Source organism: Cyrtonyx montezumae, unplaced genomic scaffold (genome assembly GCF_038088225.1).
Source record: "Cyrtonyx montezumae isolate F1298 unplaced genomic scaffold, pur_monq_1.0 scaffold_4, whole genome shotgun sequence".
NCBI classification, from domain to species: Eukaryota; Metazoa; Chordata; class Aves; order Galliformes; family Odontophoridae; genus Cyrtonyx; species Cyrtonyx montezumae.
The window spans coordinates 11,014,282-11,032,865 of record NW_027072045.1 but is presented as its reverse complement, the minus strand read 5'-3'; the positions used below and the strand labels follow the sequence as shown (position 1 = coordinate 11,032,865).

The window sequence follows — 18,584 nt, the reverse complement described above, 5'->3', positions numbered from 1 at the left end:
AAAAACGAGCACTCTTTTCATTAATAGAAAGAGATATTAGTAACAAGGTTGGTTCAGGGAGTCTGAATATCATCTGACAGACGTATACACATTTTTATAAATATCAAATCCACATGCATGCACAGAGCTACCCTCCTGCTTCTGGCTGTTCTCCTTGTCCCACAGAGCAGTCCCAGAGCTGATTTTAATTCCGCTTAGGAAAACACTAAACTCCAGCATCTCTTCCTGTGACACTCTCAGGAGATGGGAGGAGGGAGATGCACTTAATCTGCCCTCCATGGCCTTCTTCCAGGAAAATACTTCACATATCCTTGTTTGTTGTTTTCAAATTCTAAGTGATTTTAATGCTGGTGAAAGTTTCTGGAGTGACAGCCCTGGGAAACTGCAGGCCTCCAGCTTACGCACGAGCAGGGGCTGTGCCAGCTGCCTGTTTTCTGCTGAGGACTGGGAGCCCAGCTGCCTCCTGCAGCATCTATCCCATGAGCAGATCTCCCCTCAAGAGGAAGCAGGTGTCAGTGCCAGCTCCCAGGCAGAGGAAACACTGAGCCCACTGACTGTGTTGCCACAAAGCACTCACAGACAGGGGAACAGAAGACTTTACACTGATTTTTGGAGTATTTTGCTTGAGATAACAGGGGGTTCACAGGGAAACAACAAACCAAAAATATATGCCTAGATTAAGTTATAAACAACCATAGAACAGCCTGAGCTAAGAAGCAGAAAAATCCCCTTGAGCTGAAGAAACAATTAAAATTACTCATCTTCACACAGTAAGGAACATGGCAATTCAGATGCTCCGTGCTGCATCAAACCCCTGAGAGTGCAAAGGATGACTGAAATAAGGTTTCACCTCTGGTGTTGCACCTTCCTGACACACAAGTGCTGGCACAGACCATGGCCCACACCCAGACTGTCCTTACACATCACCTCAGTGCTCCAAGAGGAGAAGGAACACCCCAGAGGAACAGACCCATGGCCAACAAGCCCGCCCAGCACCCTAGACATGCATTTCCTCACAGGTGAGCATGACTATTAGATCAGCCCACTCATCATGGTGATGATTATGTCTGCTGAGCACCATTTCCAGCTGAGAGCACAACCCAACTGCTCTGCAACCACAGCACTCCAGATGGAGCTGGTGGTACAGAGGACTGTTGATGATTTAGGAACTTTATACATCATAGCTCACATTTCTTGGCATGTTCTAGACAGTGGAGAATCACACTGCCAGTATTTCAGGAGCAGTTGTGAGGAATTTCTGTAAAAGACGTAGAAAAGTAGCATGAGCTTCTTGTTAAACACACCTACGGTAACAGTGGTTTCACATCTTTCTCCTGATGAATGTGGGATGTTTTTCTCACATGCAAGTTTGCATCAAGCCTCCTACAGCACCTCTCCTGTGGAGACAGGTGGAAGGAGTCGGGTTTGTTCAGCCTGGCTCTGGGGAAGCCACATTGCAGCCTTCCAGTACTTGAGGAGAGTGACTTCTTACATAGTGTGATGGACAAGGACAAGGGGGAATCGCCTTAAACTAAGAGAGTGTTAGATGCTAGGGAAAAGTTCTTTACGCAAATGGAAGTAAAGCCCTGGCACAAACTGCCCAGGGGAGCTTGGGTTGGCACATCCCAGGAGTTGTTCAAGTCCAGGCTGGATGGGGCCCTGATCTATTCATTGGTAACCAGCCCACAACAATGATCTTAAGTCCCTTCCAACACAAGCCATTCTGCGATTCTATAGGATTCTATAAAAACATTCTACCAAGCACTAAGAACCTAGGAGCCTAGCACATCACTGTATTTAGTTAGTATGCTTTATAGGAAAAAAAAAGAAGAAAACCACACCCCACTGATCAGGGAAAAAATGATAGCAAAATGCCAAAACATAATTACTGCTAGTTAGGTTTCAAATACAGCATGTCAAGGACCACATACATACTCATGGACACTTAAAGTCTGCCAATTCAATCACCACAAACTAAAGATGATGCATTATAATAGTGAATTCAACTACAGAATTACAGCCTTACTGTGGAACGTGGCACACTCTGTTCCCGCGCTAGAGCTGTCAGTGACTGCTAAGCCCATTTAAGAACATACCACAGCTTTCCTAGAGCAGCATGTAAAATTGCAATGAAGACACAGATTTGGGGATGTATACCCTACTCACAGAAGTAGAATGCTCCTAGTCGAGAGAGTTAATTAAATAAACACTGACCTTCTCTTTCAAAAAGCTAGAATGTGGAGTAGCTTTGCAAAAATAATAGCTCAATGAAATCAAGAGGAGAATCTTTACAACTGTCACAACGGTCATCCTAAGCACCACCACATTCAAGCATTTACAGGTACTACAGTGAATAGAATATTCTGCTGCTCTGCCTTCATCCTGGAGCCATTTAAGGTGTTATTACATTAACCTTCTTCATATCTTTCCTAAGCCCATCCTTTGCAATGATGTCTGATGACAACCAGTAGCTTGAGTTGCTGTTGTACCGAGGACACCCCCTGCTCAGCCAGCTAATACTGCCTCACTGCCCTGTCTGCCTGCACCTGCATGTCAGCACTTGTCTTCCCTGCCCAGTGCAGAACATCTTTCAAATCTGTCCACGTCCTTATTAGTATGAAGCCAGACTCACACTGTAATAAAGCCTCTTACAAATTAAAAAAATTATACATAATACATGCAATAAGCATACTGTATTTGTGACATTTAGCAAATGAGACTCAGAAAGACTGACTAGATTATTAGTATTCAGGTAGAAAGCAGCGCAAAGAGACAGTGAGCAGGATGAAGTCAGTAGGTTTTAATTAGGTCATGAGATTTTCCACTTCAAAATTCCTTTCATGTGAAGAAATCCACCAGGTTTCCTTTCACCTTCCCCCAGCACCCCCCCAAGACATGATGATGTCTCTGCCTAGAAGAGTAAAAGATTCTGCAGAGCATGGCTTTGTTTTTACAGTAAAGAAAAAATGAGATGTGCTATGTAAAAATAAGAAAACAAAATAGAATTTACCAACTTCTCAGTAAAGCCTCTCTCTGAAGGCGTGAGCCCAGGGAAGTCACTGGGAGTTTTTTCCATTGACATGACTATATTTCGGTCTTGAGCATACCTGATTAAGCAGCAGACACCTTCAATTTCAAACAGTGTGCTACTGTGCAGCTGCCTGGCTTTTTCATGCAATATTTACACAGCACACTCCAGGCAAGAAGGTGTCACTTTTAGCTACAAGAAAGCATTCAGCTGCACAATGCCAAACAGCGTAGCTGCTGTCAGCCTCCTCTAACAATTGTGCACTTCTGCATGACTACCAGGAACCAAGTCCCTCTGTGCAATCAGGAGCTCATTAAGAGGACACAGCATGAAAAAAGGAAAATTAAAAAAAAAAAAAGAAATATCACATTTGAAGGTCCAGCTGTTTCCTCCCAGTTGACTAAATTAGAGAGCTCGTACGTCACCTCCTGTTTCAGGTAGGGTCACATTGAATCCCTCTTCCTGTTTAATCCTCATTCAATGGGAAATGTTTTTTTTTGAGGAAGACAATGGCAGAATACGAGGGCAGTATTTTTTCTGGCTCTGCACTTCCATCAGATAAATTGCAAGACTGCTTCAATGCCCAAGGAGAAAACAAGAAAGTGCTGCAGCACACTTCATGGGTGGCCGTGCTCCAATCACTTAACTTTTCTTTGCCCCATCTTCATAAGGAGGATACTGGCACATACTGACTTTGCAGAGACAGAGGGAGGGCAGTACATGAGAGATGCTCACTGACAGGGCTGGCCAGCACAAGCGATCAGCCAACTGGTCACTCTGGGAGGCAGGAAGTCTGGGCTCCATTTCCTATTTCATCATTTGCTTTCTTCAGATGTCTGCTCATCTCAGTCTTCAGTCTGACCCTCTAGACAAACGGCACGATCTGGTCACTCAATTCCTCTCCCTTTTAGCACAAAGCAGTAAAAGGGGTAATTCTGACTTCACAAGTGGGCCTCAACATCCATCCACCCAGGGCTCTCAAGAAGTTTCTCAGTCCACCCACCAGCTTGCAGGAGCTGAGAGTGCACTGCACTCTTTGGTCAGAACTGAACTGGAACTTGGTTACTAGGGAAAGTCAGTAGGGGCACCTTAAGCACTTTTAAAATGGAACTTGGAGGCTTTGGGAACTTTTACCCTCAGCTCTTGGGCTTGCTAAAAGCTTTTCCCTGACTTTTCTTTTGGCTGCACTCCCAGCACACTGCAGGCACAGCCACAGGAGAGCCAATATAGGCACTTGCAAGGCCTTCAAGCCTCCTGCGTTATTTCATCCTGCCCTAAGCACAACAAACCAGGACAGCTACCTTGCATCTTTACTGTTTTTTAATCTATTTCTAAGGCTGGGGGCAGCCATTTACTGTGCAAACCATTGAATTTAGCCATTACTGCCTCTTGGCTAAACACTACCCACCCCCAGCTCTGCTGGAAGAGAGGACTGCAATTGCTCCTTAACCTGCTGGGTTACCTTATTGTCCTCTGAAAAAGCCTTGAGTTACAGAGGTAATTGCCAGGCAGTATATGATGAAAAGCAGGTAGATGCCTAAAGTGTCTCAGCTACTTTGCAAACGTGTCTTGAACAACTCAGGACTGCACATCTCTCTATGGTAAAGCAACAAGACCTCTAAGGGGTAGAATCACAGACATGACACTGGGTGACTAAGAAATACTGAGGAGAGGCAGAAAGGCAACGTTTCAAGACAGTGAATAGAAAAAAAAAATTGGATGTTATGCTGGCCTCATAAAACAACGATGCCTGAAAAATGAAAAAGCCAATAGGACACAACCTCTGATGTTAGAGAAAACTTCGCTTTCACAAGCAGCACTTCCATAAATAAGTAGTTGCAGTGATAACAGATGTCCTCTGAGTGCAGGCAGCTTTGGACTAGTGAGGTTTCATCTTCCCCTCCTGCTACCTCAGCCCACTTAGGAAAACCTCTTACCCACATCATCCAGTTTTTAGAAATTATTTTTTTTTTATCTTCTTAGTATGTCTTACCAGACATTAAAAGCAAAGACAGTTATGTAGCCTGCCAGGTAATAAGATTTGCACCTACAACACACAGAGCAGAAGAAACCATTCCTGAAGACATAAATCTACCCCCAGCAGGGTGGTATAGCCTACAGTGCAAGAATGTTTGACCCTGACTGACTTTTCCTGAGCTCTCCTAGGCTCTGCACACAGGAGATCACAAACATTTTTGATATAACCTTGCACAGAAGTCCCATTCTGAGGAATGATGAAGTCACCAAGGAGACTAACAGTATTCTGGCTTCCTCCCAGCACCTCAAGCAAAAATACTAGAAATGGTAATAATTCACACCAGTGAGTCAAGCTGGATCACAGGCCCTTGGCAGAAAACCTCAGAGTTTCCTGTTGGGGGGGAAAGAAGGGCATAGAAATGGATTGCATGTCTTCAGTAGGTACTCCATCTGCCCATAGAACACTGCCTTCTCTTCACATCAGGCCCCTCACGATGCTGCACCTGTAGGCCACCAGCCTCATGAGCTCCAGCCAGGCCACTCCCTCTCTGCTCTGGAAGACATCTGGCCCAGGCTGACCCAAAGCAGAGGGAAATCCAGCTCCATCTCCCACAGTGCCATGAACAGTTAATACTAGGATCACAGATCCCAGCAGTCCATAACATATCTGGATCTTCCTCATCAGCGCTGGTTGTCGTAGAACTAGTGGCCCACAGTGAAGCCAAGAAAAGCCTGAGCCCCTTCTGAGCCTAAGCAGTCAGCAGGTGCAGACAAGACAGGGAAAAGTCAGTCCCTAACAGCACATGTTTTTTCTTCACTAACGTTTTTACCACAGAACACCTGTGTCAAGTGCACACATGCTCTCCTTGGCGCAGCACTGAAACCCAATGCAGCAGAATTCACCCCTTTTCAGCTCAGCAATGCCCAATTTGTTCAGCATCCACATCCATACAGCAGAAGGACTCCTACCAGAGCTCATCAACAGCCATTCAGAAGTGGCATTAGGAAATAATCACACTGCTGAGAACTGGGACTGCATGCAGACAGAGCAGATGACTAAAATCAGCAATGCACCTCACTCATTTGACTGGAGAGAGACAGCGAGGCTACTTCTAAAGCAAGCGTGTTGCTGACATCTTTATTTTAAGCTATGCTTTATAAACCTGTAAAACACACAAAGCCCAAATGCAACAGAAGCAGAGCAGCGTTGAAAGAGGAAATCCATGCTGATGAACCTATCCCTTGCCCCTGGAATAACACAGGGGCACTTAGGGACCTCAGAAATGACCTCAGGCACATAAAAGTCTAGTGAGACACACACATCAGTAACTACTCAGTCCTTTGGGGAAGAGCAAATGGTTGGGAAAGGGAGGGGTGAATTCTGTTCATTTGGCTTCTAATGAATGTTACCATTACCCAGATGCTGCAAAACTGTGAACAGGTGAAGGTGTTAAGCTGTTCTCACTTTGCTGAGTACAGGATCAAGCACACCTGCTAGGCAGAGACTCCCTGCAGGGCTCCCTAACAAGGCACAGTTGGGTAACTGATAAGCTGCCTGGAGATCACCTGGAAGCACAGAGAGGAGCATGTCTTCTTTAAGCTTTCCCATGAATGATTAAAGGAGGGAAGAATCAACAATGGATCTTTTTAAATAGAGAAACTATTGCTGTTCTGAGATCATTTCATGTTTAATTCAGTTTATCACAATTTCAGATTAAAAAAAAATTAGTGAAGCAATCCCATGAACAGACCAAACTTCTGCAGCCGAGAGGACAGACTTCGGGACTGCTTACAATGTAGTGAGAGACAGGAAAGGGATTTGGATTTTGTTGCCAGCTTTTTTTTGCTTCAGAATGGCTGACACCATCAGCCACGAACAAACATCCTAATTCACTCAGTGTCACCTCAGCACAGTTCAGCCAATGGATGACCCCCGTAGCACCAAGGGTCTGTCCAACAAACCCAGACTTGACCTTCCTGACATTGTTCTTGTAAAAGGAAAATGGGAAAGCAAAGAGATGTAGCATTTCTACAGTATTATCATCTAGTGCAAATTAATTCTTAAAAGACCATCAGTATGGAGAAAGAATAGGAAATGAATTCCAAAAACCGTAAGTTTTAAGAGCAGATTGGGATACACCATAAAGAGGCACATGATTATTCATCCAGCCTTCTCTTTACCACATGCTGCCATCCAGGGCCACTAGCCAAGCAAGTACCCATATGCTCCCCCATTGCGGACAAGAAAGCAGAGAGGCATGGCAGACCCCTTCCCCAACAGTGATTTCCTAAGGGTGTGAGCAGTTGGGTTCATATCGAATGGCACTGGATCTAAGATTTTAATCTCCTGCCATGCACAGGGTCCTATAAATCCTCTATTAAACTCATAACAAGTTTCACACAGGAATCACAGCAAGGGATGTACAAAGCCACCACCTCATTCTAATTTCTTGAGTCGAGGCCACAAAAGCTGTGCTGTCGCGGAAGACAGCTGCTCCAGGGGATGACTGCTTCTAGGCTGAGCATGCAGGGGCTTAACGTGCTGCTCACATTTAGCCCTCTTCACGTGCCTTCAATGCCTAAAAACCTGCCTTCATCTCCCCAGGCTCCACCATGTCCCTAAGAGATCACAATGAAAAGGAAAGGAGTTAAAGCTAAAACACCTGAAATACTGACATCACTATCCACCACAGGAACACATCGTTCATCTGACGCCAAATGCATTGTGCAGCCTTAAGGCACGGCACGAAACTGCTTAGGGATGCTGAAGGCAGAAGGGCTCTCTGATATTACAGAGCCAAAATACAGCCAAAAGTACCGAGGTTTGCACTGTCCGAAGTATACAAGGCCAACAGGCAGAATCCTGAGCCACATTTATGTTCATTGCAGAAATTGCTTTGTGCTGGAAGAGCGCAGAACCAAACCAGTAGTGACCAATGGAACAGATCCAGGGAGTTCAATTCTCTGACAGTGCAAGTTCACCCTGAGTGAAGAACTCTGGCCAAAGCCAGATGAAAGGCTGCAGCACATTCATCTGCAGCACGCTGTAATCTAGGAAACAAAGCAGCCGCCAAGACTTCTGGACCTAGGGGTTAATTCACTCATCTCAAGTAAAGAGATTCACAAGGACATGGATCATTTTTAATTGAATTATTCCAGAGCTAGTTTGTGAAACAGGATGCATCATGCTGAATGCTGCTCAGCCAGAGACTAAGGGTCACTCAGATGAAAGGCAGATGCTACATTATTTACACAACAAACCATTTAATTTGCTTTTTTTTTTTAATGAAGAACTGAACAGACAAGGACATGGAACTGTAGTGCGAAAGACAATTTTAGGAACAGTGTATGGACAGCAGGGTGAAGGGAAAGAAATAGATTCCCTACTAGAAGCACTGTGTAGAGCTGTGTGTAAGAGTTCAGGTTGCTGTTAAAATGCAGTGATAACAATCATCAAGGAAACAGAGAAGTGTTTCTACAAGAAAACAAGGGAATATTTTCCCCCACACTGGTAAATATAAGATAAATCCCTTCCCTCTAGTTATTTTCTGACAGAGAAGAAATTGACTTTCATTTCTCCTAGTGCTTAGGAAGGCATTGTTCCCAGTCCGTTTGTGTAACTTGCTGCTTGGCAGTCCTACATCTCTACAGAAGCTTCACGCCTCTGATGCCAAATCACAGCCACCTCTCAGGTGAGATAACAGACTGCAGTGGTGTCAGCCACAGCTCAATGACAACTTGCAAAAGCAAAAGCCTTCCCTGCCTGGAAAGCAGTGAATGAGCAATATGCTGAAGACAGCAGTCCAGCTGGCACACTGGGAGCAGGAGACTTCGAGCTTCCACTCTTATGAATGGGGCACAAGATGTTTAACTGTAAAGCTGAAGCTCTCATGTGCTCTGCATCTGCAGCTCAGCATCTCTCAGCCACATAGTGCCCTCTAGCCTTAACCTGGGTTGCAGTTTAAGCATTAGAGGAAAACGCTCAGTGACATGAAGCATTAATACAAAGCTTTACATCCACTCGTCGGTGCTATCTTTCAGGCAACCAATACAAATGCCAGTTCCAAAGAAACCCAGCAGACACGAAGCACCAGGAAATACAGTGCACTCGGACTTATTTCACACCAGCACCCATCAGGCTTTTTCTTTACTAAAGAGGGATGATTTACTTTCTGTATACAAAATCCAACCTTCTCTGTACTTAAACACAGGTTGTATTTCGAGAAGAAACTTAAAGGACCGCGTGCAACTAAAACCCAGAAGAACCAGAGAATGAAGATTTTCTTCTTTTATTTTCTATGTATATGGCCAAAATCAACCTCGCTGTTTGCAGGGAGCTCCCGGAGGCAAAGCCAGCTCCGCATGACACCCTGCAGCCCGGGGACGCTGTCAGAACCCCATCCGCTCCCGCTCTGTTAGCAGCGAGGTGCGAAAAGAGGAAGGCAGCACAGATGAAAGGGAACCCGAACGCGGAGCGTGCCTCGAGGAGCACGCAAACCTCCCCTGCCCCTCGGAAGAAGTCTGTGTGCAACTCGATGGGAAGCAAGCAGCAAAGCCCGCTCGGCACCGGCAGGCTGACCCCGCAGCGGCAGGGCTCGGGGACAAACTGAGAAACCCGGCGGCGAGCGAAACCGCCGAGTTCCGCCGTTCACCTTCCGAAGGGAACGGCCCCCGCCCGCTCCCAGCCCCGCACACGTGCATCGCCCGTCCCCGCCGCCACTCACGTAGTGCTTCGAGGGGTTCCTTCTCTTCTCCACGTCCACCACGTTGGCGTCCAGCACGCTGTAGGACAGCATCTTCACGCACCCCGCGGCTCCCCGCCGGTGCCGGCAGCACCCTTCGCCGCGCTGCCCGCCGCGGCGATGCCGGCCGGCGCGGCGGGCGGGAGGGGAGGGCCGGGCTCCCCGCTGCCGACTCCGCCCCGTACCGCCGCGGCGGTTCTCCCCCCTCACGGAGGCGGCCCGGGGAGGGCGGGGCCCGACCCCGCCTCGAGGCGGCCCCGGGGTGAGGGGCGCGAAGGGAGCGCGAGCGGCCGACCCCGCGCGCTGTGGGCACGGCCTGCCTCGCGGTGGTTGGGTTATTCACCGAGCAACCGAAGCGAGATCTCTCCACCGAATGAAATCTCAGCAGCAGCAGATTCCACGGCACTGCTGGCAGCTGCAGAGCTGCAGGACTAGCAGCGGAGGAAGGGCCCAGCCCCTAGCGAAAGGATGCTCCTCGTTCACAGGGAAAGCGCAGTCAGTCTCAGTAGGGTTTCATTGCACACTATAAGCATATTTTGTGAAGCACAACTTCTGTGCTGCTGTAAAACAACGGATCGCGCAGCAATGACAGCGTAGTAGCAAGTGAGGATATGCTCAAATGCAACAGCAATGGACACAGAAACAAAGGAAAAAATATCTGCCTACCTTTAGAAGAACTTAGGTACACAAGGATCTCCAGCAAGATACCCTCACCTCCACCACCAACCCTCACATGAGGTCTGGCAAGGGCTGGATCCTGGCTCCACCCCCTTTGATCACTCAGGTACATTGCATGCACCTGAGCTCCCCCGGGTTGGCCCTGCCTTCCCACCAGGTGTTCAATCACTGCTTCAAGCTGTGCCTCAGCATTTCTGCTACAGCTGTGTAGCTCTCACAACCGTTGTAAGGGACACACTGAAATCACAAAACCACCAACAGCTGAGCTTGAAGGCTGATGCTTGAAAGTGAGAAGCTGGTAAATGGTTGCCACTAGCAGCTTAAAAAGTTGGAAAAACGAGAGCAAGGCCACAGCATAACTACCTACTGCATACATGGTCCTTCCAGCACACAGCAGGAGATGCCCTGAGCCTCCTCCTCCCTCCTCCTACCACACACAGTTCACCAAAACTAGGGAGCTGATCCCGGTTCACCAAAACCGCTCACATCCTGGCACTCCATCCTGAGATGTATGCTAATGCTCGATCACCTTCTGGTAATGGCTGCCTGGCACAGGGGAGACATTCTCACCTTTGCCATTGCTTTTTTCTTTGGTGCATTGCCTTCCCTGCTCTTCTTCGAAGGACATCCTACCTCTAATCTGCTTTCATGACACAAGGCAGTAGAGCGATTATTTATATTAGAAACCTTTACTGTTTAGACTGGCCAAGAAGTCCCTGGTGTGCAGAGCAAACAAAGAAAATTCTTCCCTGCAAATGTAAATATTCAAATAACCCATTGATAAAAACATGCCCAGCACAGGCGGTCTTTGGGGTCTTGGATGCCTCTTTCCTGTGAGCCATTATCAATATACATTACACATTCCATTCTCTTCTATCACTCTGTCCAGAAAAGAATAAAGGGTTCCCCACATGGTTTAAAACACTCAGGGTTTGTTTTAAATCAGCTTTCAAAACATTTCATTGTGAGGAAAAAAGAAAACATACATCATTCTCCAAACGCTTTGCCCCATCCTTCCTGACATTCTTACTAACTGGCATCTCCTTACGGGTACTCTTCCTCATCTCATCTACTATCCAAGGAGCTGCTATTTTCACTCAGACCCTAATGTCACTTGGAGGTTCGTGCTCCCCTGGGGACAACCAGGATTTGCTTCACTGTTTACCTTCCTTCTGCTCAAGGCAGCATAATTGCTGCTCCAGATGATCTTCAGCTGCAAAGCCTGCTCAGCCCTTGTGCAGAGTACAAGCTCCTCGTCTCCTCTGTCTGCTGCTTGTACTCTCACCTTCTGCTCTCCTTGTTTGTCCGCTGCAGCCATCCATTTCCATAGGAAAAAAAAATGTATGTCACTAGGGGCATGGATTGTTCTTTTAAAATACATCCAACACCCAGTCTAGTACTGCCTCTCTTGGGCAGCAGCTGGGAAAAGGGAGCTGCCACCAACTGCCCAGCCCTTGTGCTAGAGGGGCAGGCTTGGGCTGCCCGTGGGACTCAAGGAAAGCAGCAAGGAGGACAAAGCACAGCAGGCTCCTTGGGTGACCAGCTTTGCACATTGAAGATCCTGTAGCTGAGTGGGACCATGAGGACACAGACCGAGGCACTGCAATTCTGTAGGAGAATTACTAACTCTAGAAGTTTTCATTCTAAATCTCCTAGTATTCCTATTTCTTTAAATCTCTGTTACTGAACTCCTGTCATGACAAGGAGCCATCACTAGCATTAACAGTAAGCTTAATACGTATATTAATATCAAGAGCTAATTTAATGATTCACCTTTACAGACTCTTGGCTCCAGTAAAACCCACCTGAGGAGCACTTAGAGAAATTCAGACTTCCGAAGAGCAATTTGAAAAGCTGCAAATATTTTTTTTATTTATTTTTATTTCTTATTACCAAAGAGGTAACCTGATTAGCCTGAACAATGCAATACAGCTTCAGCCCAGCAACATCAATTTTACTCTAATTCCACAAAAGCTGATGTGACACAATGCACACGTGATGGTCTCAGAGCTGGAGCATGACTTGTGTTTTCATCTTGCAGGAGGACTTGGCCATGCTGGCTCATTTTTGCAAATAAGCATTTGAGTTGTAAATTGAAAACACTTGGATCATAAAGTCAGCAAGAAAATAAAACAAGGGTCTGATTTTTCTGTGCTTCATTAAAGCCATTTGTAATGCCTCTTGTTAATTCATGGCATATCACTGAAGATAAGGAAACCTCTGTAAATATCATCCAGCATTCTATAGCATAACAACCCCTTCTGAGTGGCTTGAGTTGCTGTTTAAAGACAACCTTTCTTTCCTGCTTCTGATTTTCTGTTTGCCAAAATCTGCCCTTGCGACACACCCACATCTTGTCCCATTTACTATGAGGAGCTCTACTGGTGCTCATCACCTTGGGGGGAAGTGAAGTGCCTCACGAGTTCAGCTGCCATGGGGAGTGTTTCAGTGCTGTGCATGACAAATCAGCCACACAACTCATTACTGGCAACTACAGTTGCATGCATAATCTGCTAGACGTGGTACTAGAGATGTGCCCCTTAGGGCTTTTTTGGCTCTGATATGCAACAGCACAACACAGAGGCTTTGTTACACCCCCATCTCAACTCCTGTACTTATAAAACCTCAGTTCTTACAACGGCTGCTTTCCATGCAGTTCTTCCACTTCAGGTTTTCAACACACACGCCTTTTGATACAAGTGACAAGAACAATAGAGCCTGTCTGGCATTCAGATCTCAAACCCTGAAACACAAAGCACAATACAATCTTTTTTTTTCCTTCCTATTTTTTAAAAGCAAATTGCATCTCATCTTCTTGGGAGATTACTGCTTTTCAAATGAAATTCACTCTCGAGATAAATAGGCTCACAGCTCATGTAGTAGAAAGGAGCTGCAGAAACCAGCTGCAGTCCCGCTGAGCAGCCCCACAAGATCGGTGGTGTGCCCCTTTGCCTCTCAGCCTCCTCACCAGTATGCTGCTTTATCAGCCCAAGTGCATCCTAGTACAATGGGAGAATGATTATTGAAGTTTTCCCTGCTAGCAGTGTACATGCTTTCCCAATGGTGTAACAGCTTTTAGTTGCACTATAAAAGAGCTGCTTTACTCTCCTTACTTATAGATTATCCTTTCCCTCAGACAGCTAGCTCAGAATTTAACCTTTTCATGACTAACATGATTTTTCAGTCCTTCTCTTACCAGAGTTGGGGATTAAAGACTTCAAGCAGCAGTAGGTGCATCTCACACTCTGTTTAGTAGCAGCACACTGCAGACTGTTTTTCATCCACATACACCTTGTACTTTTCCGTTGTTATGAAGGCTTAGTAGATATCTGATGACATGGTTTAAAAACATAGAATAAAACAAGCCCAAACCACACTTTTCTTATGCATTGTATAAACATCAGGCTTACATTTGTGGCAGCTGAAGTTTATCAAACTGGTCACAGGTTTGGATTTGGATTCTTCAGGCTAATTCCCAGATGCTGTCCCTGACTTCAGTTCCCCTCGCTGTTCAAGAGGGCATCTCAACACTGGCTTCAGCCTCATCCTCCACAAAAAAAAAAATGGCAATCTGTTGTTGAAAATATAGGCTTATTACAAATGAATTAAATCTAGGAAGTAGTAGTCTTTAATTGCATTCTCTTCCCATGATAATTCTAAGTATGCATATGGACGCTGTGTCCTCAGTACTAACGGATTTAAAGTTTCCACCAAGTCCCATTTAAACTTTCATTTCCTTATTCTCTATTTTTACTCACTCTACTCCTTCTGAAGCCAAATGGTAATTTTATTTGGCTGCACACCCACAAGAGAAAGTAGAAAACTTTAATTGCCAATATCCAAACTAGAACATTTGATAGGTAGACTGTGAGTTGTGAAAACGTATCGATAAAATCTTATGAAAACTCAGCTATAGAACTGCAGTTACACCACAGATGACAAAAACACAATCTCAACTCTATAAACTCCTACCACAGTGGAGTGCATTAACATTTCTCTTTTATTTAAAGTCACTTCCATGTGAAAGCAAAGTGGTTTTCCCATCAAATAAAGACTTCTTTAGGAGGTGCGTTTTTGGATCTCCTGAGCATCATGGGCAGATACAAGCAGTATTTGTATTCCCCAGTTGTTCCCAGCTTAGGCTTTGTAAGGAGATGTCTGAAAAACCAAACACCCTGTAGGATGTTTATTGCTTGGAAAAAAAAAAGATGACATCGTTCAAAAACAGAGAACTGGAAAGCAGGACCTGGTGTAAGTGTGCTTTTCACCTGCAGAGTGTGGAGCAGTGCCACTAGCTGCAATGCCATCCAGGCAGCTCCAGTCATCTCCTTGGATCCATCAGCTCCTAATCGCAGCTGGGTGACAATTACATTGCCCTGAATATTTTGACCCTTAATATGACAATAGCATCTTGCTTTGAGCATCAGAACTTGTCTTTTAGAAAAGACAGAGCACCCTGCAGAACAGAGGAACTGTTAAAGGACAGCGACAGGAATGCAGAGGAAGAACATATACATATTGCTGTACTCCAGATACATTTGTGCAGCTGTTTATGATAAATGTTCTCTTACTCTGATTTTTTCATGCCTTCATTTCCTCCCTTCCTTTCTATTTACAGAAAATAAAATAGTACAAGTTCTTGCTTTCAATTATGTGCAGCACCTGCTGCCTGTTCTGAAACAGATGTCTGAAGCATCATTAAGCAATTATTTCCTATCCTTTTTTCAGTGGGACTAATTTCAAACATCTTTTTGTTAAACTCTCCTCCTTCTGCTTCCTCTCTATTTCTCACCCTCTCCTACATTCAGAGCTCCAACAAAAATTTCTCTCTGTATCAGTTTGCTGCTGTTCTGTTTGTTCTGGATCACTGTAACCACAGAAGAACAAAGAGACTGTAACTACTGTGAACCAGGAATTAAGTTCAAGAAACATTATTGGAGAAAAAAAACAGACAAGGTGAGGGAAGAAAACAATGAGGGGGCATTAGTCAGCAGTGGAGGCAGTGGTTTCAGAACAGCAGCTGGCTTGTTATGGCTCAGGCTTCGTGGATGTTACAGCAAATAAGTTTTACACACATGCAAGAACAACTCCTACACTCCCAATGTGAATTTGGCAATAGGAAAAAAAATGGACTCCAAGCACCCTTCTCATTTCCTTACCACCTTGTATACTCACAAGACAGCACATTCTAAAGCTGGGTAGGCCTGTAAGGCTTTCTGTGATGACTATCGTTGGGGAAGGCATGTGTGGGAAACAATTCCTCCCTCTTTTTTCCAAATATCACCATAATATTCGGATGAGGTCTCACTGCTGGGAGGAACCACGTACTTCTCAGCTCATAATGGACTTGGCACATGCTTCATTTAATCACGTGGACTGTTAGGCAGTGGCACATACTTGTGATTTCTCTTACCATGCTCCAAGCAGAGATAGGCCTACTTTATACTCTGCTTTACTTTAATTTGGGGAAACTAAAAGATGAATAAAGTAGGTGTCTCAGCCTATCAAAGCAGTGGTTTAGCTGCAGCTATTCCTCCAGTTGTCAAGCAAGACAAGCAAATGTTTGGGCCCATACATGCTCACACATTCATAACTTGCTCATCCCAGGCTAAGCTGGCAGACAGCTCCAGTTCTAGTTGGTAGGGAAAGGAGTATTCATTCTTCCCATCAATAACAAAAGCACGTTAAGACAAGTGCTGTAGGACATGCTGTGCCAGGTTAATTAGCACCACACTGTGCAGTGGTTCAACACTTGTTGAAAATTGTTCCTTAAACTTATTTCTTTCACTGGCAAATTCCAGGTTATGTTATGCTCAGGCAATCTTATTAATCTGGGCCGATTTCAACACATAAGCTACTGTGACTAAATTAATATATTCTCCACTGTGCATTTAAAACGTATTACTGGGAATGGGCTGCTGGCATCCCTAACAATCCGTTACACAACTCTACCTTGATCAAGATGCCGCCGTTTCCCATCACACTTGTCTGCCCTGGGGAGACCTCTGCCAGCAATGTTCAGGAAAAAACAGTCCTTAAAAGAGCACTGTAGAACAAGAAAACAAATAGTTCTCACTGCAGAAATAACAAAAATTTGTTCCTTGTGATCATCTTGTGTGTCATGTCTTTACTATCCTGTGACAATTTCTTCCTTCCCCTTACTGTTGGCACTCATTTGGGCTTCCCTGTTCTATCAGTGCATCCACTTTCTAGAAATGTGCAAGACTATATGATCTTCAGGTCCTTCACCCCTGCTAACTAGTCAACAGATTACAAAGTCTCTTGGGACAGCAAGGCAGAAGAGTCTGACAAACGCTCAGACAGACAGCATGGTTACATCAAACACACCAGAGTATAATGACAGTTTCTCATTTAAAAAACAAGAAAAAAAAGTCAGGCTAAAAGAGAAGACATTACCTAGTAGGTGCACAAACTCAAAGTCTGCATCATCTTGACTGAATATGTACATGATAAAACCTGCAAAAGGACTTGAAAGTTTCAGGGGGAGGCAGATGGCTTCTGCCATCTGCAAGCACAACTTGTACTTGCTCCAGTTTGGGCAAGACACAACCATTTTAATTTTTAGTTCTATGTATTTCACACTTGGATATAAGCAAATACTAACACCTAGAAACTTTCAGGGTGCTACAAGGTCAGGGGCCCTAGCAAGGGGGAAACTGTTCTCCTGAAATTGCAGCTTGTTGCTGTTGCAGACTACATGGTAAAGGAAAGATCAAGGCTGAAGCAGATGATGTCTGCCTCATCTGGTGCCTGGACAAGGAGCAAAGCACTGCCTGCTGGAAACTGAATGGGCTGTGAATAACGTTAGGTGGGTCAGGCAAAGGGATCATGCTGATATTTTCAGTTGCCAGAGGCTGACAACGATTCTTGAGTTAGGAAAAATAAAGGGAACAAAGTGGGCAGAAAGGGGGTTTGACCGCAACCCCGGTAGAGAGATGAATGGTGAGACTGAATGAAATGAAAGGCCTAAGAAATGACAATTAGAGGAGAAAGTGGGGAGCAGAAATAGATGAAAAATTGGGGAGAAAGCCTCTGTGCCTGAGAGGGCACACTGCTGGGAATTAAACCCAATTCCTGCCTCAACGTTTCCCTGCTGCCTACCAACATCCATAAAAACATTTCTGTAATGCTGGAGCTCTCAGAAGATGGTAACTAATTATTATAACTACTCTTTTATCTCCTGCAGCAGAACCTTTGTTTGCTCACCAATCTGCAGAGCTGAGGAGAGATGGAGACAATGCTGAAAGAGCAATAAGAAGCACAGTGCTACACTGAAAAGGAAGTTTCAAAATTCATTTGTAAGTATAAAGATACAATCTTTGCTAGGCACATCTTTTCCCCAGTAAGCCCAGGATCACCTTACTCCCAAAGTAAAGCAAATAGCATTTATCTGACAAGCAGATTTTCAGTACTTTGTCTCCTTCTCCTTGTGGCTCCATGCCTTACTGGCTGCTCATTTATGAACTCCCAATTCTGAATAATGAATTGGCAACTTCTGTGCATGGCATTCATTGTTGAAATAATCAAGTATAGACAGATCCACAAAACTGACAGCTCAGGGTCATGTAGCAAACAATTTTCTTTCACATTTGTGTATAATACATGCCCTCATGGGTACAAATATACAATCCAAAGAACTGATAACAAGAAAGTTCAGAAATCACATATCTGGATTCCTACTTTCAGGAAGCCATCATTTGTATTAGAGGATCCCTAATGACTTTTTAATCCTAAAGAGGATTCCAGCAAAAGTACTCTATACAAATATAAATCAGGACACCATGATTGTCTCATAGGATATGGAGATCAAAAAGACAACAGGCAAAGCAACATGCATGGAAGAGTCAGAGAAGGAAAAAGCTGATAGTAAAAGGAGAAGTAGGATTAGAGCTCAATCCTGCTCCAGCAGCTATCCACTCATTCACTCATTACCTCTCAGCCACAGAATTCTTCTCTAGCAGCTCCCACCTCTCAAGTTTTTAAACGATTGGTGTTACCAAGAAACAGGGCTTATGTCCTACAATGTGGGGAACTATATTATTTGCAATTTACAAAGAGGAAACTGAGGCATGAAGTAACTTTTCTCTTTCCTCTTATCTAAGCAGATCTGAGGAACTGAAGGTAGAATTATTCTGTCC

At 44.9% G+C, this 18,584-nt stretch overlaps 1 protein-coding gene across 3 annotated transcripts in view; it reads right to left on the bottom strand.

The window, feature by feature from the left end:
• The window catches only part of SH3PXD2A (SH3 and PX domains 2A), a 228,968-nt gene extending 219,101 nt beyond the window's left edge, over nt 1-9,867 (bottom strand). For all 3 annotated transcript variants that reach the window (XM_065746041.1, XM_065746044.1, XM_065746043.1), the window contains exon 1: nt 9,730-9,867. In XM_065746041.1, the coding sequence (XP_065602113.1) occupies nt 9,730-9,801 (72 nt within the window). In that variant the 5' untranslated portion in view covers nt 9,802-9,867. The remainder of the gene's footprint in view (nt 1-9,729) is intronic.
• Between the last annotated feature and the right edge of the window lie 8,717 nt (nt 9,868-18,584).